Source organism: Oculina patagonica, chromosome 5 (genome assembly GCF_052425735.1).
Source record: "Oculina patagonica isolate OP01 chromosome 5, crgOcupat, whole genome shotgun sequence".
NCBI lineage: Eukaryota > Metazoa > Cnidaria > Anthozoa > Scleractinia > Oculinidae > Oculina > Oculina patagonica.
Genome location: NC_135762.1, coordinates 7,427,970 through 7,452,860, shown reverse-complemented (window position 1 = coordinate 7,452,860; position 24,891 = coordinate 7,427,970). Strand labels below are relative to the sequence as shown.

Here is a 24,891-nt window from a genome sequence, read left to right as displayed (position 1 = left end):
GGAAACCGCGATAGCACTGGGCCCTAGGCTAATGGCAGCAGCCGCTGACTTCTTCAGCGCTAATTGAATTCTGGGTAGTAATGGAATTTGGCGGTTATTTCAAGTGATCAAAATATTCAATAGTTTCGCCGTTCATCTCATCTTTTCCTGCTCTGAGCTGATCGGTAAGAAGCATCATGCCAGAGGAAAAAGAAAAGACCATTCCAGTTCGTGTCGCGCTGAGAATTAGACCGCTAGTTCCAAAAGAGACCGGCGATGGTTGTCAAGAATGTATTCGTTGTGTACCAGGGAATGCCCAAGTTGTTATCGGCGAGGACAAAGCGTTTACCTACGATTATGTGTTGGGAACTACTAGTAAGCAGGAGGAACTTTACAATGAAACTGTGATTCCGTTGCTAGAAGGATTATTTAAAGGTTACAATGCGACAGTTCTTGCGTATGGCCAAACTGGATCGGGAAAAACGTACTCAATGGGAACAGCGTTCACGATGTGCAATGAGGCTTCGGAGGAAAAGGGGGTTATTCCACGCCTGATAGAAACTGTATTTGAATGGATCGATCAGAAAAAAGACACAACAGCGTTCCTGTTAAAAGCATCTTTTTTAGAGGTATGGGTGTTCACATGAAATGAATCTGCAACATGACTAGCTAAATCTAGTAGCTGTAAAAAATACAAGGCACAGTACATCTACGGGTACCTACAAAGATCCCTCAGGATCTTGCTAAGGTTCCTTCTTGTAGGATTTTAAAGATCTTTGTAAGATCCTGACCTTGAAGGATCCTTGATTTTTGGCAGTCCGTTTAGATTTTGAAAGATCTTTAAAGATCCTGCAAGGCCAGAAAGGCCCCTGATGAGAACATTGTTCATGCCCTGTGCCTTTTATTTTTAGATTCACAACGAAGAGATCCACGACCTTTTAAACCCCTGCCCACCAGAAGAGTCAAAAATAGCTATAAGGGAAAGCCATGATGGAGGAATTAAGGTATGTACTGTAATACAGTATGCCAATCATAATTATTTGGCAGAAGCTACAAACTACAGTGTAGTCGTGGTCTTATTACAAATCTGTCTCTCTCTTCAGTGTTGATTATTTTACAATCTTACCGCATGTTCTCTATTTTTATTTTTAAAATAATATTAGAAAATAAGCTCATTTTTTATGGGTTGATAGGTGATAAAGCTGAAGGCAAAATCAACTCTCACCCCTTGCTATAGAAATAAAGCGCAAAAAAATCTTATAGTTTTATTAGTAGAATTCTAATTAAATTTCCTGAGAAAATATGACTGGTCAGCAATTGCACGCTTATGGCTGATAGTATAGAATAGCCCCACCAATCAATAGAACCTGCAGTTACTGTAGTGACAAATGTAAATCCACTAGACATGTCCAAATTAGATTTTCGGAGTTGAAAAAAGTTAGTAGTCTGGTTTGAATTAGTTTTTAATAGTAAAGTCAAGTCACTGGCTTTGTCTCCTATATAGACTACACCTCTTCATTAGAGGCTGTTACAGTGATCTGGCCTCTTAACATATTTTCACTAGTTGGGTGGGTGGGGTGAGATCACACTATGTAATGTTTAATAAATGAGCAGCAGTGTTTTATCAAGTTTAAAACACGAGGCGCAGCCGAGTGTTTTAGACTTGATAAAACACGAACTGCGAATATATTGAACGGCTTCAAAATCTTCTGATGTAGATCAACTCATTCTTGCACTAACATTTAGATTTGGGGTTATTTTGGCCTAGAAAATTGGACGCAAAGTTGAGCCGTGTCTTTATCAGATATAAAGACACTCATTAAACATTAATTTCTTTTGAATTTTCTTTATGAATTATTAATGAGTTTTTGAAAGACTGATCCATGTACAGGGATGTTGCTAAGGGAAGGCTACCGGCTAATTTCACCAGCTGAAAAAAACTTAAATCTGGCTGAAATTTCACAAAAAAAAAAAACAAACTAAGATTTTGATAAACTTTAGAGCTGCCAAGGTCAGAAAAGCTAGTTGGGTTTGTCAATAAGCGACAAGAGAACACTAAGCCGGGGCTTAGTGTTTTCTTTGCTTTAATTATCCCTGCATGTAGTAGCTCCATTCTCTTCCCCAGAGCCGCTTTTCTCTCTTAGCTGGCAGATCCTGTGCATAAGAAACATGTGGCTCTAAGGACACATGATTTGATAAGCCTATCATTTCAACAGTTTTAAAATCCCTTTTGTAGGAAGCGTTTTTGTTTAATCACATGATCACTTAATTCATGCAATTTTTCTGGCATACATCACATGTACATGTACAATAAAAAAAACATTTTTTTTCAGTCCATGTAAATCTTGAATACCGCCCCCCCCCTTCCCCTTTCCCCCCCCCCCCCCCCCCCCAAGAGCAGGGAAACAATTCTACGGTGCTCTGAATATTTCAGCTTGCATGCAACTTGTAAGTTTCAATTCAGCACATTAAAACTGTTTTTACAGATCGCTGGTTTACAAGAAGTCACTGTGACATCTGGGGCTGACATGGTGCGGTGCTTGGAGCAAGGGTCAGCTTCAAGAGCAACTGGGGCTACTGCTATGAATAGCAGATCAAGTAGATCCCATGCTATTTTTACAATTACCCTAGAACAGAAGGAGCTGCAAGGGTAAGAAAAAATGCATGCATTAAGCAGTAAAAATAGTTATTCTTAGTTAGTTAAAAGGAGTAGTATTCAAATTTAGGCATTGAATGTTCGTTTTGAAATAAAGCAATGAATATACATAAAAATTTCTACCTTTCTTCTTCAGGAGTGAACTTAAAAAGGCCAAATTTCATCTAGTAGACCTGGCTGGTTCGGAAAGAGTTAAGAAGACTCATGCTCAAGGCGAACGTTTCAAAGAAGGTAATTTTAAAATTATTTACAACTTCAAGGTGGCATTTAGACTGTCCACAGCCTCTCTATTTTTCAATGCAAAAAAGTGAAAGAATTGGCAAGCAAAGCAAGCATAAGCAGGAAGCGTGGAGGAGGGAACGCAAGCGAGACCGCCCCCCACCCCCTCGCACCTCCTGTTTTGGGCTGACCTCCAGTTCTCTAGCCTTTCTTTCCCCACGCTCATCAATCAAAAAAAAAAATGAGAGAATATAGAGGGCTGTGAACAGTCTAGGTGGCATTGGGTCACTGCACCCAGTTTTACTCTGCTCTGCCTCAGTCATAGCCTGAATTTCAGACATCCCTCTGTGCTCGCCTGCTTGCCAGAAGGGACGTCTGAACACATTTGGGCCTAATGCCGTCCGGTGACGTCACTACACTTTGGTTTTAATTCATGCGGAAAAGTTTCTGTCGAGGCCATGAAATTGTGAAAGAAAAATCGCTTCAATAAAGGATTACAGGGTATAAAATTGTTTTAATAGTAAACTATTGAAAACTTGAGACAAAGGAATGAGATTTTAATCGACTGCAGGCTATATTCTTTTACGGAACCGATTTAATCTGAACTGATTTGCTTTATCTAGCGATCAAAATATAATATGTTACGCAGCGGACAAATACAACACACTCGTGAGTACTTAAATGAATCAATTTAGACGGTTACAGAGGCATCAAGAAACGGAATTCAATACAAAAATATCCTACTTGACTGTGGGCACTGAGTTCAGAAATCACTGGCTCATCGAGTCTGCAGGACATAAGCGTCGAGCGGCTTTGTTGACAAACAAGAATACATATAAATTTGGCAAAACACTGCATATCGAAGCGACGAATGCCGCCAACTTAAAACCTACCGATTTCCATTACTATTCTTCATCCGTAGGTAAACTAATAAAGTAATAAACTCAAGGTAAATGACTAATAAATTCATTTCTGGGAAGGTGAACTCTTTCGAACTCTTTCCAAACGTTTTCAAATTACAATCCTCGCGCGGTAAAATTCGGTCATAATTTCACATAATTATGCAAATAATTTTTAAATCAACCAATCAAAATCACTACCCGGTTTTCGGGTAGTGACGTCACCGGACGGCATTAGGCCCAAATGTGTTCAGACGTCCCTTCTGGCAAGCAGGCGAGCACAGAGGGATGTCTGAAATTCAGGCTACCTCAGTCAGCGGTTTATGTTTTTTGCTGCCATCAATCATCTAAGAAGACGGCCGGGAAACAGAAGTTCAAAGGTCACCTCTGTCAGTTGTGATTGGTAGATTTGTTTGTTTCTGTTTTTCAATGTCTGTTGGCTGTTGCCATTAATGATGGCAGTTAAAAACACAATCGTTAGTTGGATTTTGAACTTCAGGGTCCAGATGTCATTGAAAGGAGTACTTAATTAAGTTCTGACTCTTGTTTTTTGAGGTGGGCACTGTGAGAGTATAAAAGTGTCTTGTATACAAAACAACACCCCTGCCAGTGCTCAAATCTGGACGACCAATATCGCAAGTATTAAGCCAGGCTCGCCCATATAACATTCCGTAACTTGAACTTTAAACTTGAATTTAATAATAATATTGAATGTGAAATACATGTAAGAGGGCTAAATATGACTCAGTGATATTGATGTAATATATCAAACACAAGAAAAAGCAGAAACAGTATTTTAGACGGAATTCAAGGTTTTGTAAAAATTGGAAAGCGATCTCTGGTTAAATTTGAGGTGTTTGGATAGCCAATGAAACACTGTCTCGAGTGTTTGATATACATTTTGTATCTTTTTAATCCAAACAAAAAACTATGAACTTCTATTTGAAGAAATAATATAGTAAATATCTATGCCTTATCTATAAGACTGGGTATCCGAACCTCTTTCACAGATGATTTTCTTTGTTTTAACTTGATAAATTGTTAATGAGTTTGAGAAATACAGAGGGTTTGAGAAATATAGTTTCTCAGTTTGTATTTGATTTCACAGGTGTCAACATCAACAAGGGACTCCTAGCTCTTGGAAATGTGATCAGTGCTCTCAGTGATGAACTTAGGAAATCTAATGCACATGTCCCGTACCGAGACTCCAAGTTGACACGCCTTCTGCAAGGTAACTAGCACAGAACAGGATGTCACACAAATTTTTTTTAGTTTTAGGCTTGTGTCTTTTTTACCGAATATGTATTACTCAACTTGTTCAACTGGTCTTTAGTAATACGGCAAAACACTGTAACAGTTTTCTTGTCCATTCAGGTAGCAAACCCAAACCAATCGTCCTTGATTGGTTCACTGCACCCTTTGGTGCGTGCTATACGATTTTACAAAGCTGATAAGTCAAGTATTACATTCACGACAGTCATAAATGAAACGTTTAAAGAAGTTTTATAATAGCATTTCAAGGTGTGAAAAAAGATATAGTCTTTTTACAATAACATGCATGCATGAGTTTCAGTAATGTTCCATGAAGAAGGTTGAACTAAACAGGAGCATCAACAAAGATATTTTTTTTAAAAAAACAGTCCTTAGTATTTTTGAAGTTTAATGTTCTTAGGAAAATCTAATGCGCATGTCCCGTACCGAGACTCCAAGCTGACACGCCTTCTGCAAGGTAACTAGCACAGGATGTCACAAAAAATTCTCTCTTTGCCTGGAAAATTGAATTTGTGTCATCTTTCACCAACAAATTTTTAATGAAAAGTGAAGCGAGTGTGTCAAATGTGCATGATGTGTATACACTGGTGAAAAGGTACGGTAAATAGGCCTTATTACATTTTGGAAGCAATTTGACAGGTAGGCAACACTGTAAGAAAATAAACTGATTTTAGGAAAATCCGATGGCAAATATTTTTTTTAAAAAAAACTTGAATTCTGGACAATTTAAGGATTGTATTCTCTAAATTTGACAGATGTGGCTGTGCTAGAAAGCGTTCTGAGTTGCGCTTTTAATTTTCCATACATTTGTCTCGAATTTTTTACCCTAACCGCAACGTAAATCTGCTGAAAAAAATTTGAAAAGAAATGTACATGGAAAATTAAAAACGTAAGTTGACGCTTCCCAACACAGCCGCATCCGTCAAATTTGGAGAATACTGTAAGACCTGTTGCCTAACTTTGTGATTCATAAATTGCTTAGAATTCAACTTTTGTTTTTAAATAATAATAATGCTATTGAATTCCCATACAAACACTTTTTGACAGTGTTCCCTACCCGTCAAAATGGCTTCCAAACTGTAAATTTCAATGTCTATCAGGATTGCCATGGTCAGGGAAAAGTCAGGGGAAAACAAGAATTTTTCAAGGTCAGGGATAAGTCAGCTGGGAAAATCTTAGTTCTTGTCAAAGTCAGTGATTAGTCAGGGAATTTTAGCTAAAACAAAAAAACAAGATGGATTTGTTGGTGAAGTCAAATGCCATGCATTCAAAATCCCGTGGAAAATGTAAAGAGATCGAAAATGAAGAGAAGAGTTTTGATGGTCTGCAAAAGAAGCTGAGGCAAATGTAAAAAAGATTGGGCTTTTTTGTTAGTTCACCTAATTAAAAGTCAGTGAAAATTGTTTTGAGGTCAGTGAAAAGTCAGGGAATTTTTTGGGTTCTAATGAGTGGCAACCCTGAAGTCTATGTATGACAACTTGCAACATAATCTGCTCAAAGACCTTACATGTTGTGCCCATGTTTAATCTTTTTTTTTTTCACAGATTCCCTGGGAGGTAACAGCAATACAATGATGATAGCCTGTGTTAGCCCTGCAGACAGTAATTTTGAAGAGACTCTGAATACCCTCAGATACGCGGACCGCGCAAGGCAGATCAAGAACAAGCCTATTGTTAATCTTGATCCAGCTGCGGCTGAGCTGGCTCGGCTCAGACAACAAGTATGTTACTTTCTCACCTTTGACTCTTTTGTGAATAGCCTGATAAAATAACTAGTAACAAGTGTGTCTTGCTGTGCTCTTATAAATGCTCTTTCCCTTGAGGAATCAGAAATACCAGAGCGAAACACGATAGCTCAAAAAAGTTCTACAGAGACCTCTGATAGGTTGTTACTACCACAGGCGGCCCAGACGTTGTATTCGATTTAGGTGATTATAAGACAATGTATGACAATACTTTGAAAATTGCTCTAAATAGTACTTGTATGAAAGATTTGAATAAAAATGTCTTACCGTATATTTATCTTGCGTTATTTTGACATTTGTGTGCTTCTGGAGTGGGTTTAAAGCCGTTTAGACGAGTTTTTCTTTCTGACGTAGTGCTGAAAAACTCGTCTAAACGGCTTTAAACCCACTCCAGAAGCACACAAATGTCAAACTAACGCAAGATAAACATAAGGTAAGACATTTTTATTCAAATCTTACATACAAGTACTATTTAGAGCAATTTTCAAAGTATTCTCATACATTGTCTTATAATCACCTAAATCGAATACAACGTCTGGGCCGCCTGTGTTACTACTTGTGCGCGGAAATTTAAAACCAAAGCAACAACTAATTACAGCAGAATTCCGATTTTTTGAAACCTGCCGATAATGAATAGCCTGCGAACGCATGCGTATTTCCAGCTGTTGTTCCTCTCCGCCAAAAAGTAAAGGCTAGCAAATGTTTAACTTGAAGCAAAAGTTGTTTCCCTTGTTTCTCTATGAGGTTTAAAAAGTCGGGATAACACTGTAAATCTCTGTAAAACTGCGTCATCAGTTTTCACGTTCACACGCCCTGAAATTATAGTGTGTTCTTATTGGGTTTTCAGAAGAATTACTTATTTACAAGTGTTTTAAGAGGACAGTTATCTTTACGTAATTGCTATATATTTGTAATTGTAAAATAAATTCACGTTTATTATAGGTCCAGTTACTGCAAATGCAGCTTATTCAGGGACAGACGATCACAGGAGCGAATCCAGGAAGAGCAAGGTACATAATTATCTGAATTATACAACTTAGTATGTGGTTAAATTTATTTAGTGCAACTTTGCCGGCCATGTTTTGCCGACTACATTATAGGGCAGCTCAACGTTTTGAAAAAAAAAAAACCTTTCAGCGCGCAGTGAAAATCCTATATGTATTATGGTTATTTAGTAAAGTTATTTTAATTTTCAGCTGTGAAAATACGGCTGTCAATATCCAGGAAATGGCTGACAGGATCACAGAACTCGAGGTAGGTTCTCTCATCCAGTCAAGTGAGTGTGCGGTCACATGGTGCAACATTTCGCGCAACAATTTCAACGGGTGTCCACCATCGGCAACATTGTGCGCAATGATAACCCCAATGGCGTGAGAGAACCAGGGTGAGACGAAAATAGAAAAGTCAGCTTGCCCTTCGCCATTATCTTATCTTACTAGCCCGAAGCTCTGAGAAGCTAGCCCGAAGGTAATTTGCATAATTAATTATATGCAAATTTAAAATTGTTCTTCCTTTGGAGACAATAAATACATAAACATTCAAAAAGAAAAAAGAAAATAATCCTACCACAAGAATTAAAACAAACACATTACGATTTTGTGGCAACTAACTTTGTAGCTTAATGCAGAACCTTCAGGATCCTTCATATTTGTAATCCTACATTTCAAGAGACACAATTCATATGCATACATGACGTATCAAATTTGCAAGTTTTACGAAATGATGGAGTACTTTTATAATACGGCAAAGCAATAACCATGGATTGGAACACTAGGACTTCTTTTCTTATTTTGAACGTTTTAGAAGCAAAGATCTTCCAATATAATTTTCTGGAAGGACACAATTCCACAGAAAATGGCCGTTACTCATCTTATACAGAGGAATATAGTCACCACATTCAAGTTGGCGACTATAAAACCAGGAGTTTTAGTCGCCAAGGATGCAGTGAGTCAAGTTTTCGAGCCCCAAATTTTTCCCTTTTTTTAATTTGTCTGGTGCACATTAATTTTATTTCTGAAGGTTGTCATAAAAAAACAATGTTTCTTGCCCGTCGGGCAACTCGTGATCAGAATACGCTAGCCCGACGGATAATTCTACTTTTGTCGCGCCCTGAGAACTCTCAGCCATTTTCTGCATCGTGGCTACTCAATCTCTAGCTCAAACACGGCGACGTTTTTTTTTACTTTTCTCCTCCGCCCCCAAGAGTGAAACACTGAACAGCTCAGTGCGGTTCACTCTGTTTACATGCATTTGTCCTTACAGCCCTTACAGTGAGGTGTTGTAAAGAAAGGGAGGATTTCTTGGATAAACACTTACAGACGTATTAGTAACAATTTCATGCGCTAATTTCTTTCCCTCTCAACAGACAAGAGACGTCTGAGATTTGAACCAAGAAATACCGTACTGAAAAAAAAATCGTTTTTATCCGTTTAATAGTTTTTTTTATTTGCGCGCGTATCCAGGCTGCTGGAGTTTTTTTTTTAAACTGTTACTGACAGTGAAATTCCAAAGTAACGAAGCGCCAAGGGACTGGTAAATTGTGTTCATTTTAACGGGGTCCGTTATACTTGGGCTTTGTTTCCATACATTTTATTGTTAGTTACTTTGTCCGGGCTAAAGAATATCGTTCGTTATACCGTTGACTTCGGTACAATGGGCCGGGGGTTTGTTTTATCAGGGTTCCACTGTATCATGGTATCAGTTTTACTAAACCATTTTTCAGAGTGAATTCACAGTTAATAAAAGCAGTCTAATCTTGAATCTTCAATTTTTTCATTCAACTTTGTCTTGTGAAATTATCATTTGCGTCAGCACACTGGCTTAGAGAACACTTTGCTCTCATTTTGATGTTTTTGTTTTGTTTTGTTTGATTGTTTTTTAGTCGGAAAATGAAAAGCTTAGCGCTGAGCTGCACGCTTCAGTGGATCAGAACACACAGATGTACGAAAAAGCGTTGGTGGTAAGTAAAGAACAATTCATTGGAAGTTATTTGACTACAAGAAGTGAAGTACATGTGCTTATTATTTACAAAGTAATAATCTGTACAAAATACCTGCCAACTGATATTAACTCCAAGGCGTGAGTCTCACGTCTGCAAATTGAAAACTTCGATCTCACGCCAACTCACGCTTACGAACCAACTTCTAACGCCTAGTCGAAAAATGTGAGTTATTACAACCACAAACGACACACTTTCCAAAAATATGTAAACTCAAACCAATGTCAAAAACAAACACTCCATGTAAAATAAATAAATGACGATACTTTCCCCAAAATCTCAGAAATTTTGACAAGAAAAGCATTGGGAACGAGGACTTGTTTAGCAAAGCATGTCCACGCACTGGGAATGGGATATGTTCGGAAAACGTATTCGGAATACTTCGGACGTCTTCGGAAAGTTTCGGATATTGTCGTATCGTCTTCGGAAATCCTGGCAATCTCAGGATAAAAATCTCACGCCTTTGACCCAGAAAAAGTTGGCAGGTATAGAACAATTTGAAACCAGACAGTTTTTTCGTCACACGCAGACGAAAATGAGCCAAAAAAACCCTTGCTTACTATGAAGGTAAATCGCAGACAAAAAGTTGGACCCGTCACTTTGACATGTCGTTATGACGAGTCGAACGTTTTGTCCACGATTTACTTTCATATTTGTTGCTTCACGTTCTCTCAGTGTTACATAATTCCCCTGTTAAATGCTTTGTTTCTTAATGTCTAATGTTGTTTTTTTAGGCTGAATTGGCTAGAGATAAGATGTTTCGAAAGTTCAATGAACTAAAGAGTCATCTCAGGTAAACAAACGCAATTTTTTATTAGAGACAACTTTGTTCCGATAAATTTTAAAATTTCAGTTAACAGCAGTCAAATAATCATAGAAATTGCTCAATTAAATAGTCGATTATTGGATACATATATGCTTTGTACTAAGGGAGCCATTTCAATGTAATTTAATTCTTAGTTCCAAAGTTGACGTAAAGGTTACGGACTTAAAAGACGATGTTGAACCTAATGTAAGCCTAGTGGAAGAACTCCAAACAAAACTGCACGAGCTTGAGGTAAGGTGATCATGCGCTGCACAATGATACCGTGTTATTCTCGTGTATTTAAATGATTCTTTTGTCGTTTGAATAACAACTACTGTTTTCAGTCATTCTTGTTGAAATTTGTTTCAGTAAAAAATAGCTCTATATAGATACAGATCCGTGCTGTGTCTTGGATTCGTACGCCTGTTATATATTCGCGCGAAAAATTAGAGTGGTTTCCTGAGTGCCATGAAACCAAAACCAAAATGATCACTCTAGCCAACCACAAAGGACACACAATCTAGTGAGCCAGCCAATCAAAACCTCAAGGCAAATACACGTAGCCACGAAGCGCGGGAGAACGCGTGAGAGTGAGTCACAATAGCCGATTCCCTCTATGCGCGCGCCTGCAGGGAATCACGGTAGTTGTATTCATTAAGCCATGCGCGAGACTCAGCAACGATGCACGTTGCTGAGTCTCGCGCATGGTTTGATGAATACAACTACCGCGATTCCCTGCAGGCGCGCGCTATAGAGGGAACGGGTATTGGTTGTGGCTTTACTTCTGATTGGTCGAGAAAATGGCGCGAGAGTTTTAACTGAACCAATCGCTAAGCGTAGTACTGCAAAGCCAAAGCAAACGCGAATTACTTTCGACATTCGAGTGAAAATCGCTGTAAAACCGAGTTCAACCGGTTATATTCTCCACTCAGATCCCTATGCAACTTTGCTATCACTATGGAATTTTAAGGGTCGAATCTGTATCTCTTGAACGTTTTCCAAAACCTGTCAAGTTAGCTGGTAATTCGAGCGAAAAACGCACCGGCTCAAGGCGCATATCGTCTTTTTTCTAACTTCTTGTCTTTTGTTTTCAGGACACTTTTGTCTCAACCACGCAACTAGAGGATGTTGTCAAGAATGAAGAACAGGTTAGAAAGAAAGATGTGATAACTTCCCTGAATGATTGAATGAAATTTCGAGATATTCTCGTCTTCTTCAGATTTGGCAAAAACTGCGTCCCAAAAATACAAAACTTATCTTCTTTTAAGCCTTTATTTATGCTTCTGCATTTACTGACAGGCAAGTTTCGTTGCACCGTTTTATGGAGTAACGAATATGTCCCTTCTTTTTGTTTCCTATTTTGCTTTTTTTTGGTTAAATTGTAAGCATCTCTTGTGTAGAAAGAAACATTTCACTGAGCCATCGTTATTTTAAATACGAGTCTCATAATGGGACGGCTATACGTTCCTTGTTTCCAGAATACCAGTACAGGAGAACACGCGGATGAGTGTGACAACAGCTCTCGCCCCAGCTCTCCATCAGACGCCACGTTTGTTTCCCAGCACGCTTTGAGACAGGCAGAGCTTGGACGGCAACTCCAGGAATTAACTAAAGCACTGGCTATGAAAGAAGAATTGGCCAATAAGATGGTAGCAAATGACTCACGTCTGACCAGTATGAGAAAACAGTACGAGGTTGGTGAAACTTTCAGCGTGGTTCATTTTCTGCCCCTGACGAAAGAACCTAACACTAACCCCTCCGGTAAAATCATGCTCCCTTTCGCTTTTTTCACGTCAAGATAATCTTTTCAATTTTTTCATTTTATTTTTTACAGGATACCGTTCGGGAATTAGAGGGTGAAATTTCTAGATTAGAGAAAGAAAAGGCAACTCTAAACGTGGCGTTGAGCACCGCAAAGTCTGAGAGCTCCGACGGGTAAGTCTGCACTGCGATTGAATGCTTTTATAACAAGCGGGTAATTGCATACGCGTCTTTAGTGCACTGTTTCCTGGAATCTTAGGAACCCAGGGATAGACTAAATTGGGGCGTGTTTTTGATAACGCGGAACAATGAAACTGTTTATTGAGAGTTTTAGCCATGAATCTCTTGATTTGTGCTTATTTTTCAGTAAAACCAAAGAAAAGAATAAAAGTCGGATCAAGGAACTAGAGGCAAAAATTTTAGAATTGAAGAAGAAACAGGTCAGTACGGTATTCATCAACAATAGATAAGCTTGGGGTAGGTGCCTGGAAAGATGGCGAAGCGAGCAAGCACATGAGCCTAAATTACAGTTAGCCCCAGTAAACTTAGGGACGGTTCATTTTTTCGGATGGCCCCCCTCAGCCCCCCCCCCCTGGGGGGGGGGGGCTGGTGGGATTTGATTGGAGAGAAAAGTTCTTTCCAACAAAGGAAATTAACGTAAGAGAGGGGCAAATTTTCAAAATGAAGAAAATTGACGTGATAATTGATGTCTCTAAAGATATATTGGCTGTAGAGAAACGCTCTTCTGACAGCAAGAATGAACTGGAAATATTACAGAGGATATATCTTTTAGACTTTTACATTGTAAGAGATTGAAAAGGAGTGTGCAGAAAAGAGAAAGTTATTTTTTTTTGTAGTTGCTATCTTTTTTCGGACGGTATCTAGAATTTGGTGTGAAATTAGGGTCTCGGAAATTAACGCTCCACTTAAAAAATTTCGAGGAAATTAATGATTACAAAAATTAACGCGAATTTTGAGAATTTTTTTGAGAGCTGGCTGAACTTTCTCTGTGCGTGAGATCAAAGAAAAGCACGGATAAAAAAAGCTTACGGTTAAATGAAGTTTTAAAGTATTTTTTATTTATTATAAGGTTGAACAGCAGAAACTGTTAAAACTGAAGGAACAAAGCGACACTACCATTAAGAAGCTCAACTCCGAGATTCAGGTAACGAAATGATGAGATATGTTTTGATCTCTTTGTCTTAACCGTCGTTCTTTCCGCTAAACACAGTGGCTGCGTGTGTAATTATCTCGTGGATGAATGCAGCTTGAAGAGTAGGTTTTTTCTGCCACGGTCACAATTTCACCTCGCTCTTACCTTTTTGATGTTTTTTGAAAAGGAGGTCTTTCTGTCCGTCCCCTGTGGCCCGTTTCTCGAAAGCTCCGGAAACTTTCCGGGCCCGTAAAGCCCTTTTTAGTTGTCTGAACCTAAAAAACAGAGAAGTCGGTATAGGCCTGAAACTCTGTATGAAGGGAAGGCCTGTTCATAAAAGTCACCTTTGTAATCGTAAGGTTTGAGATTTTGCTACGGCTTCCCGAGCGCGAAAATTTTTCGGGACCTTGGCTTCGAGAAACGGGCTCCTAGAAGCGAAATTGAATCGACTGGGGATGCTAGGCTGTTACGGAGTAGTTTTGATTACGAGAACATCTGGCTTAGCTTTCCACTTCCGCTGTAGTTCATTATTTCTCACTTATTATTAATGCTTCTCTGTCGTTGCAGGGTATGAAATCCATTCGTGTAAAGCTCATGCGCCAAATGAAGGAGGAGTCTGAACGCTTTAGAGCACTGAAGGCTCAGAAAGAGAAAGAAATTAACCAGCTAAAGCAACAGGTCAGCGGTTAAACTGCATTTCAGTAAGCTCCACCCGAAGAGCTGGGAATTTTGCCATGAACTATTGACACCTCACGTTTATAAATTTTCTAACTCGCGCCTGTAACGTTAACACGACTGTCATTTTTGTTGCCTTTTTTCTTTCAAAAGTCAAAGTATACGAACTGTTCACCTGTTATTGTCAATATTCACGCGCTTTTTGCACTTTTTGTTAGTTTTCAATGACTCGGCCAATCAAAACCAAAGTTAACCCGGGAGGTGGTAATGTCATAGTAGCCACCTACCAAAAAATAATTGCGGTTGAATCCTTTGATTGGCTGAGAAGTTTGGAAAACCAGCAGGAAGATCTACATCTCAAAAGTTAACCAGCAATAGCAAAAACAAGGGAGCGGAACATATCACTGCATGTACGGTAAATCTCACAAAAATGCAGGATTTTTTTTTACTCTATAATGAGTGCCCCTTATGTTAAAATGTCCACAGGGTCGCAAAAGGCAGTTCGAGTACAAGAAGTTAGAGTCTATTCACATGAAACAACAGGCTGTCCTTAAAAGGAAAACGGAGGAGGTAAGTTGCACGTGAACAGTAGATGCTATGTGTTTGACCATCATGTCACGGGAAGTATCTTGTGAAGGAATCAATTCGTAAATGTTTCTTTCTCGCTTGATGGATATTTCTGACCATAGTTATTAGAGGAGACTACTGACTGAGTGGCGTCTCGAAAAGGAGATTAATTGAGTAAAGGGATACATGGATTCCCACGTCTGACTAGTTTTCCGGGCGTAAGAAAAAGAATAGAAAATGGTGTCTGGAATAATTCTGGAATTTTGTCCGAGCTACAAGTTTCCAGTTGGGAAGTGAAATTTGTGTCATTTGACATTTAGCCAAATGCCTTGTTCTGGGGGTGTGATTGCAAGATGTTTCACTCAATTTCCTTTAGAGTGGACAAGTATTTAAAATATATTTAAATTTTGTAAGAAGAAAGTATGAACGAACTGCACTGAACAAATCCCTGACTGCAGGCTTGGCTGTAATAAAAAGTTCTTGCGTTTTTAGGTCACAGCGGTTCAAAAGCGTCTGAAGATGGCGCTTGATCGACAGAAAGAGGCAGCGGAAAAGCGATCCACTCATCAGCAACAGCAACAAAAACAAGCGGACGGCCTGTTGCCGAGAATGAAGGTAATTTCCTCTTACAATAATTTTCAAATAACACACACACACACACACACACACACACACACACACACACACACACACACCCTTCCCCCACCCCTCTTTAGCGCGTATTAAGGTATGGTTTCAACCACATACAAACACTTCAATTTTACCCTGTCATAAGCAGACACCTATCATATGCAGACTTTTTTTCAGTTAGTTTTACCAAGGATGCCTGCTTACGGGATCGCATGGATTTCCTGTGATGCTCACTTATGTTTGAACCATCCTCTTTGTCTAGGGTAGCAAGACGTGTTCAAAAAATGTTGTGGGTTTCTTTCTTTTTTTTTTTTGGGGGGGGGGGGGATTTCCGGAGGTGGTTTTGCTTCTTACCCCCGTGGAGGTTTTATAAGTGAGCGCTGGGGGACTTTTCACTTGGATTTTGCAGTAACTGATTATCATAAATGTTTTCTCTTCTGTTGCAGTCCTGGTTAAGTCATGAGGTCGAAGTTCTAGTAAGTGTTGGTCAGGCCAGACAAACTCTGGAAAATCTCATCGAAGACAGAAAGGTGTTGTCAAGGCAGCTAGCGGAATTACGAAGTCAAGAGCAGGACGAAGACGATGAACCCGCTGCAAAGGTGCTGTGTCTGTCTGTCTGTCTCTAGTTAGTCTCATATCTGTTTGTCTGGCAAAGCCCCGAGGCGCTTTCTGCAGCTCGCGGCTTTGCAGCCTTCGCCGTTCGCCTAATTATCATATCGTGCTTTCTCACTTTCGCGTTCTTCCCTATGGAATTTAAAGCAAAAGAAATACTGATCACAGTCTAGTGAAGTTTTGGCTGTGTGTGGAAAGTGGAAGGTGTGTTAACTGAAACTTTCTCTTCAAATTGCTATTTTGTAGAAAATGGTGCAAGATGGCGGAACACCAGGAGACAAGAAAAACAAGTCTCATGACCTACAGAAAAAGATGAGTGCTCTTGAACACGAACTGGAACTCAGGTTTGTTTTGACAGTTCTTACTTATCCTTTAGTGTCTTGAACAACAACTTAGTAGAGCAAAGTAAAAGAAAACTAAAAGGAACCGTTCAGGTTGTCCGGCATGTAAACTTTGAGCGATTAATTAGTTTGCAATTTGCGTACGTGGATAGCAAATTTGGCCAAGAAATCGCTTGTTTTCTTTACCAAAGTCTACGTAAAGGTAAGAACGCTTAAGAGACATGTCGCAAATACACTAAGCAGAGACAAAATCAACATGTCCACGCAAGAAAATGTAGCTGGGACATATTGCACCGTGTGAACTGATACTTTTCATCCTCGTACCCAGTCAGGTGTCTTCGTTTCCTTTGACCAATGGTCAGGAAACGAGCGACCATGAAAAGTTCCGATTTGAAGTCCGAAAATAGCTGACTTCCGGTTAAATTGCGCATACAACCTAGCTTTCAAAACCCTGACCAACGGCTGAACTGTTTAGTGTTTTACTTCCGGCCATTTTTATCGTTTTCCAAGCCTAATCAGATTCGACCCTGCAACGGAACTTTCGAGAGTCGCTCGTACGAGACGCCGGGTACGAAAATGGATACTCAGCTTTTTAGCTCGTTTAATGTGCACGTGTCACTGCTTTACATCCCTGCGTCATTTTCTTGTTCGTGTTACTGCGATATTTGCCTTCTTGTGATGGCCTGAAAACCAAGCCCCATATTCAAACACAGTCATTGAACTTGGTACCACCAAAAGATGCACAAAATGTAAGAACCCAAGCTCTTCGTCATTTCCGTTTCGTTGCTCCTGGGAATGCTCTGATCTGACCGAAAAGCCCGGTCAGTTACTCAGTCGGACGCAGACCTAGGTGAAAGTTCGACGAGAAACTGTTAACCTTGAAAATATACCTAAGTAATACCTAAGCGCTCGTTTCCTGACCATTGTAAGTAAATATTTTTAACTTTAAATACTTAATTTACACGACCCCACAAGCTGTAAGCTTTTATCCATATCGTGTTTTTAAATAGGCAACTACTACTACTACTACTACTACTACTACTACTACTACTACTACTACTACTACTCTACTCTCTCTCTCTCTCTCTCTCTCTCTACTACTACTACTACTACTACTCTCTCTCTCTCTCTCTCTCTCTCTCTCTCTCTACTACTACTACTACTCCACCACCTTATCCTACAGGAGTGCTCAGATTGCTGGTCTTCAACAGAAACTCCTTGATGCGGAGCAAGGTAGACACTTCTTTATTCAGTTTAGAGACAGTCGAGATCATGGAATTTAGAACACGGGCTAATTCAAGGCTAATGGCGAAATAGACGCGCATATGATGAAGAAAAATGAAAGTGGACTAGAGAGAGTAGCGGCGATGATCTCCCTCTTACCCTGTCCCCTCCTTTTCCGTTTCCTTTCTCGTTCGTGTGTCTGTCCCCTTGTCTATAGTCGCAGTGTTTGCCATACCACTAACCTGTGTGTCCGGCGTTCAAAAGAGAGAGAAGGGAGGGTGGGGGGGGGGGGGGAGGGGGGAGTCGATCCCAGCTCTTTCCCCTCGCGATTCACGCTGGAATTCGACTTTTTCCCTCTCCCTCCCCCTTGAACGCCTGCTACAGTAGCACAGCACAGTACAAACTAAACACAGTTTCATTTTGCCAATTTATCTTTTGCTCATTTTAAGAAATCTTAAGCGGATAACTCAAACTTAATCTAGCTTCAGTAGTTTTGTAGGCGGATTAAAATTTAAGAACCCTGCTAACTCGCATATAACCTTAGAACAAAGTTTAAGGTAATGATTGACTAGGAAAACTCAAAGGTACCTCACCTACATGCAAGCTATCCCATCTTTTTTTTTTTCGAGGGAACGTTCAACTTATACACTACAACTTGCAAAGCTTTAGTCTGTTTCCATTTGCTGAGAAGTGATTTATTTAATTTTTGATATCAGGTGAGAAGTCCAAACATCGCTGGAACAATATTCACACCATGGCAGAGGCTAAAGCAGGGCTAAAAGCATTACTTAGCATGGTGAGATAAACATTTTTTATAGTTTGTTGTGTCGTTTTGCTCCGAATAAAGCGCTAGTCGGGTGGGCATTTACTGTAGGTTGCGCAAAAGGATACTAGTTCTTCTAATGGTGTTTTTGATTCACTTTTAACATTTTAATGCGCATGGGACTTGGATAATTCGTATTGGAACAATAAACGATTTTGGAGATTGCATTCACTGGTTGGGTGTTTTTTGGTTGGTTGGTTCGTTAGTTCGATCGTTCGTTTGCTCGTTCTGGAGGCTTTGACTGAAAGAAAAAATATCTTTCTACATTGCAGACAGTAACAGCCAAACTAGTAAACGCCACAGCTGACAAGTCCAGAGAAGAGTCTGAACAGATGTGTCAAGAGCTTCGGTCACGTGAGCAGGTGAGAGTGTCTGTGTACACACGCACAGGGGATATTTTTTGTTTTGTTCTGTAGCTAAGGCGTTAGCTGTGCAAAGATTGACTTCCATTTTATGTTTTAGTCCACTCTTCAAGAGCACCAGGCCAAAATTGCAAAACTAAAACAGTCCCACGACAACGTGTTGACTCGTCTTAAAGAAGAACACGAAGAAAAGGTAAGTTGAGAAACGTTAAAAACTTCCAAATATGTAAAGTGAACTAAAGATCGTTTGGCTAGATGATGTGACTAATTCCCCATTTTTTTTTTTTTTAAAAAATTTTTTTTTAAAAAAAAAAAAACCAAAAAAAAAAAAAAAAAAAAAGAAATCCCCCGAGCCCTTTCCCGCGGCCCCCCCATACGGAAAAAAAAAATCCAAATTTCTCCAAAAAACATTCCGGAATCATGTAAACAGGCCGTAATTTAGAGCAGTTTTCAATTGAGTGTCGTAAAACCAAAACCATAGTAATCACTCTGGCCAATCAAAAAGGCCACAGACAATCCAGTGAACCAATCAAAACTCGAAGCAAATACAGGTAGCCGACACGAAGCGCGGGAAAACGTGCGCGAGCGAGTCACGATTGGTTTTGGTTTTAGTTCTGATTGGCTGAGAAAGTGGCACGAGATTTTTAAGCCTATCACTAAGCGTAGCAATGCAAAACCAAAGCAAACGCAATTTACTTTCGACACTCAAGTGAAAACCGCTCTAAAAGGCACTCTTGACTGAGAGTTTTTTCACAAGGGACATGTTACTCCAACAACCACTTAGTCGGAAAAGTTTGCCTTCGTGGACATTGTTAGCATTGCCTAAAAATATTTTTTTCTTTTCTCAGGTTCAATGTCTTCTTCAGCAGATAACGTCCTATAAAAAATCTGAAGACCAGTTTCAGGTGACTAGTGTATAATTAACAATTATTTCACGAGCGTGCGTTGGATATGAGATGGTAGATAGCCCAAGAGGCGCGTAGCGCCGAGTTGGAATAGTAATTGTTTTAGTAAAAACGCTCAAAGAATTGCGATTTTAAGCTCCCCAGCTCTTTTCGTTGACGCGTGTCGGCTTCCATATTTGTGGTCAATGGTATATGAGCTCATATACCATTGCCTGTTAACCAATCAAAACGCGTGAATTGCAATATACCATTGCTAGTTCTCAATATTGTTTGTACTACTGTATGATTGTTTGTTACAGGGCTCGTGAAAGTAACTTATGTTTTGTTTTTTCCTGTGCTCAGGAACAACACGGCGCGCTAAAAGAAGAAAACAGAAAATTAAAAGAGGTACGAGCCTTTTGTAATTTTCGTGCTTAAAAGAGCCATGTCGCCGGGAACCTGTATAATAAGTACAGTGAAACCTCGATATAACGAAGGGCCAAGGGACTGGCAAAATGTGTTCGCTATATCGAGGTTTCGTTACATCGAGGTTCTTTTCCATATATTTTGCTATTACTGGGACGAAAAATATCGTTCGTTATATCGAGGGCTTCGTTATATAGAGGTTCGTTAAATCGAGGTTCCACTGTAAATTTTAAAACGCCATATTGTAATCCATTTCCACCCTGGCCAACGCAAGTAGACGCAAGTTTTTAACTTGCGCCCACTTGCGTTGAGATAAAAATTTAAGGCCTGGCCAAACGGAGACGCAAGTGGACGCAAGTTGAAAACTTACGTTTACTTGCGTCTCCGTTTGGCCTGGACTTGCGTACACTTGCGATGACTTGCGTTCACTTTGGTCAAGATGAAATTTGCACGCAAGTGAACGCAAGTTTTTCACCGTTTGGCCACCCAACGCAAGTCAACGCAAGTTTTGCTGCTTGCTTCAAATAGGTTCCTGAGATTTGTCGAGTACTGTTCTACAAAGGCTTAAAGTTGACTCAATACTGAACGTTTTTTGTAATCTTAGTGTGTGTTTGGGTTTCTCGAAAGTATGCTACAAATGGAAGTGACTCTTTAAAGCTGATTTCCAGTCCGTACTGCGCAGACTCGGGGTTTGTTTTCGTTGTTTTGAATCGTTGAAACGTTACACTTCGGTGACAGCATACATGAAGTTTTTTAGTCCGCCATACAGTTCGTTTCGTTCGTTTCCGATGAGCTGACGTCGGTTTGAAATGCGTCAGGTCCTCTCTCGTTATTATTTGTTCTGCAAGGATATCTGGCGTTAATTATGAAGAAAAAGGTAAGTTTGTCGCGGAATTTTTAGTTTTGCTTGTACATTCCTTCGTGTGGGCTCACATAAACATTGCGCCGAGATTGCGCGTCGGACTGTAATTCATCTTTAAGTATTTCCCTAAAATTTACGAGTTGCTATTCTTCTTTTTTCAGCAATTAAAACAATTGAATGATGTCTTTGCAACCGATTCTCCATCGCCCCAGCCAAGAAGAAAGGCAAGAATCTTTCTTTCTCTTTTTTTTTTTCATTTCAATTTTTCTGATGCATGTTTTTTTTATAGCTGCCCCTAAAAATGCTTTATTTGTAACAGTTCTTTACTAAATCGCCCTGGATCGTCGAGCAAGAAATGAGAAATACGATCAGAAAAATTGGCTAGGCCATCCTATGTCACGATTTGATCATTATTCACTCGTGAAGGAAAGTTAGGGGTTACTCGCAATCTACATGCATCATTTGTGTATAATTCACTGAAGGTCCTTAAGTAAGTCGTGGCTTCAGTGCGTTTAGTGCATGCAAACTATACATAATAGTGCTTGCTTTCCTTCAAGTCGTTGAGTGATTTTTCTAGCGCCCCCAATTAAACGACTCGTGCTTCTCTTTTTCCCTCGTTGTAGCTTGTCGAATAAGGACCGCTCATACGTATAAATACAATATAAAGATTAGTGGCTTTACTGCATAGCTAAACAATCAACCTCCTTCAGTGGCCCATTTCATGCCAAAACTGCATTGAAGTTGCTATGATCGAAGATGTTTTGCACCCGCTTTCTGTGTTACGTCCATCTTTTGAAGTGCTAAACAAACAGGACGGATCGAAATCCGCCAATCACAGCCCACTGGCATGACCTTCTGAAATTGTGGGCTCATTTGCATGAAAACAACACCAGTATGCATCGGTTTGATTGGCTCATTTCAAACAGCACGTCGAAAGGCGATGTCAAAAGATGGATGTAGAAAGATATCTATGCACTAAAAGCGGGTGTAATTTTCTTGTCTCTTTTAACAGACATCCATGAAAGCGCCTGAAACAATTGAAGTGGAAGACGAAGATTGGGCTATGGGTTTGAGTGATGAAAGCGACGCTGAAGACTCCACTGAGCGAGACCCAGACTGGGTACAGACCGCCCCACTCTCCCCTGACACTCCAATGGTTTTTCGTCAAAATAAAAGACCCGCACGCAGAACCCGATCCACGGAAAAATCTTCATTGTCGCTTCTCAAAAATTCTGATCAGGCTCAGGTACGTGAAAGAAAAAAAAATAAGACCATATGAGTGCTGATTATTGCTCAGTGCCATACAGTCGGAAGGCAAAAAAGATTGCTTTCTCTTCGGTAACAAATTATTCATTTTTACTTTTTTTCACAGTGTAGTGAACAATTTACCTAAGGTTGAGTCGAGAGATCCTACCACCCTTCTGGTTTAAGCCTATCCCTTGATTGAAGCTAACCTGACCTCTGAAACGAAGAGAAAAACAAAACAGAAAAAATGATATAATATCTGCTATACTGTCTTGATTTACTGACAAATTGATTGATTGATTGACTGATTAAAAAAAAAAATTAACTATTATTGATTATTTGTTACAGGGCTGTAGCTGTACAGGGAAGTGTGCGACGAATAATTGCCCTTGCAAGAAAAGCACTTCATCCTGTTCAGAAGATTGTGGTTGTAAGGCAGTGAAGTGCATCAACCGTCAACAGGTATGAAATAGTCCCTGCTACTCTTCAATTATAACAACTTTTCAAACTGTTAAGTAACATAAATCCTCTATAACCAACCGACAAGCCTATGTTTCCTCTCCCTCCCTCTCTCCCTCTCCCTCCCTGGCTCCCTCCTTCCCGTTACGTTTTAATTAGATCCATTTCTTTTCAGAAATCTCATCACGCACTACCAGCCCTGAGCACGATATCAGCTAGCGACGTCGAAAGCGGTGAGAAAAATGAGATAATTGAAGTGTTTCTCGTGTTTACCATACAATGTTACATTTTGTCACATTTAAGTCGTTACGCGTAGCTAATAGGGTTAAAGAGATAGGTAGTTTGGTTAGTGCGTTAAGGGTACACGCATGTTGGTTTGTTATTAAATGCATTAGATATTTATAAACAGACTCATTTCTTTGGGAAACGCCCCCAAAAAAAGTGTGAGAGGTTAGCTTATTTCTTGCCGTATTGCAAGTTGATTTTATTTTTTATTTAAATGAATTTGTTTTCTTTTTTCCTTTCTAGAGCCTTCGCCACGCTCAAACACAGAAGGCGAAGAGCGGAAAGCGTTAATCGAAGTAAAAAATAAAATTCCCCAGGGGATTAAAAAGTCCGACAAGAAGACTATGTCATCGTCGATCAAACAAAACGGAACAGAAAATCAGCCTCTCCTGAGCAAACGTCCAAAAATATTTCACAAACCGCACTGGAGTAGCTCAGTTTCGTCTTCAGATGAAGACTCGAGGCAGCGCGGATTCTCTCGACCCGGGACTACACCTGGACGGTCTGTTCTCGTGCATGGAAAGCCGAGGACGCCTGGGTTCAGCTTTGGTTCTGCCAAGAAGGCGAACAGGAGGAAGTCGATAACAAAATTTCACCCGGAAAACAAGCGGAAACGAAAGTTGATGAAACCCGTCAATAATGCTTCAAGTCTGGGTGGGAGGCCTTAAGATGTGACGAGCTGCAGTGTAAAGTTAAAGAAATCTGCCAGCAGAACCTAGTTTGACGAAGCTGCCGCGCGTACAATTCTTTTCCAGCTCGAGAAGTCTTAAATTCGATCAGAAAATCAAAAACTCAATTTTTTTCTGATGACAGAGGTCTACATACCCTTGTAGTTGTCTTTGATTTGATCTGACTTGCGCGTCGAGTGGGAGAAGAACTGAACGCGCCAAGAGTCATATCGGTTTATTTGAAATGAGCTCATTGTCATGGCTTATCGAAGATAAATGAATGACGTAGTTGGTGTAAATCAATGTTGTTAGGTCACTGAAATATTTGCCTTTATTCATCACTACCATCACCCCACCAAAATCATCATCATCTTCATCATCATCACTATCATCATCATCATCATCGTTTGAAGAATAATTCGGGGATCAGTGATCTTCACTGTGTTAAAATTGTATTCTCTGGCCTCTATTACACCGTTATTGTTAGTTAGAGATTTGTCCAAGATTCACGTAGTTTGTAAATATTTTCTTTTTTTGGATCCACAACAATTTTAAGTTATTTGCCAAAGTTGGCAACAACTGTAAATACACACGAAGACCTAGTGTCTGGATGTAATAATTTTAACCGAGAATTTTCTCGGATATTTTTTTTTTTTTGCATCAAAGCAAGTAGTCGCTTTGTTTCGATAGAAAACGTGATTATTGTTTCAATTCTAACCACATTTCTAATGACAGTACCTTGATATGACAAGGATAGACTATATGCCTATTACTCCTGGGAATGAAATGGTTTAGAATGGTTACAGCGATTGATGTAAATAAAAGATCACATTAAAAGCACGAGTAAATGTTTGGATAAGTCATCTGTTGTCTTTGATTTCTTTTCGCGTCATGTAATACCTGAAAGCAGTCTGTTCTGTCCGTAGATTGCTATGATGAACTGTCTCCTCCGCAGAGACTCAGCCTCGTTCTGTAATCTCCTCAGGTGTTTCAGGCTCAAAGACTGTGGTTACACGAACAAAATGAACGCGAGAATTTAATAAACATTACTTGTACCCAACCTATCCTTCCCCCCTTACTTGATTTGGCGCCAAATTTGTCACTGAATGATTACAGCGCAACCAATTACAGTGCTGCAAGTCCTACCGGTGACACTTGACAAGGAATTTTTTTTAATAATTTCTGGCTTTTTTTGACAACTTCCTGATGGCTTCTGTTTTGAAATGGCACATCAGTAAGAAGTGAGTGAAGCGGAGCTGTCAGTTGCGGTGAGCAAATCGACTAGAATAATCCACACGTTACCATTGTGTACCCTTTTGAAAAGCTTTCAAACAAAACAACT

At 39.7% G+C, this 24,891-nt stretch overlaps 1 protein-coding gene across 1 annotated transcript; it reads left to right on the top strand.

Moving 5' to 3' along the window:
- Window positions 1–98: 98 nt before the first annotated feature.
- LOC144655260 (chromosome-associated kinesin KIF4A-like) lies at window positions 99–24,398 on the top strand. Its single transcript, XM_078515475.1, has 32 exons — window positions 99–608; window positions 891–983; window positions 2,466–2,629; window positions 2,772–2,866; window positions 4,862–4,984; window positions 6,570–6,745; window positions 7,712–7,779; window positions 7,966–8,023; window positions 9,651–9,728; window positions 10,502–10,560; window positions 10,728–10,824; window positions 11,667–11,720; window positions 12,051–12,266; window positions 12,407–12,507; window positions 12,701–12,773; window positions 13,424–13,498; window positions 14,054–14,164; window positions 14,648–14,731; window positions 15,221–15,343; window positions 15,805–15,957; window positions 16,217–16,314; window positions 17,495–17,544; window positions 18,252–18,331; window positions 18,631–18,720; window positions 18,821–18,913; window positions 19,569–19,625; window positions 19,968–20,012; window positions 21,054–21,116; window positions 21,905–22,138; window positions 22,486–22,599; window positions 22,772–22,829; window positions 23,125–24,398. Exons 1-32 carry the CDS (start codon window positions 177–179, stop codon window positions 23,547–23,549), a joined length of 3,840 nt encoding a protein of 1,279 aa, XP_078371601.1. The 5' UTR covers window positions 99–176; the 3' UTR covers window positions 23,550–24,398.
- Window positions 24,399–24,891: the final 493 nt, after the last annotated feature.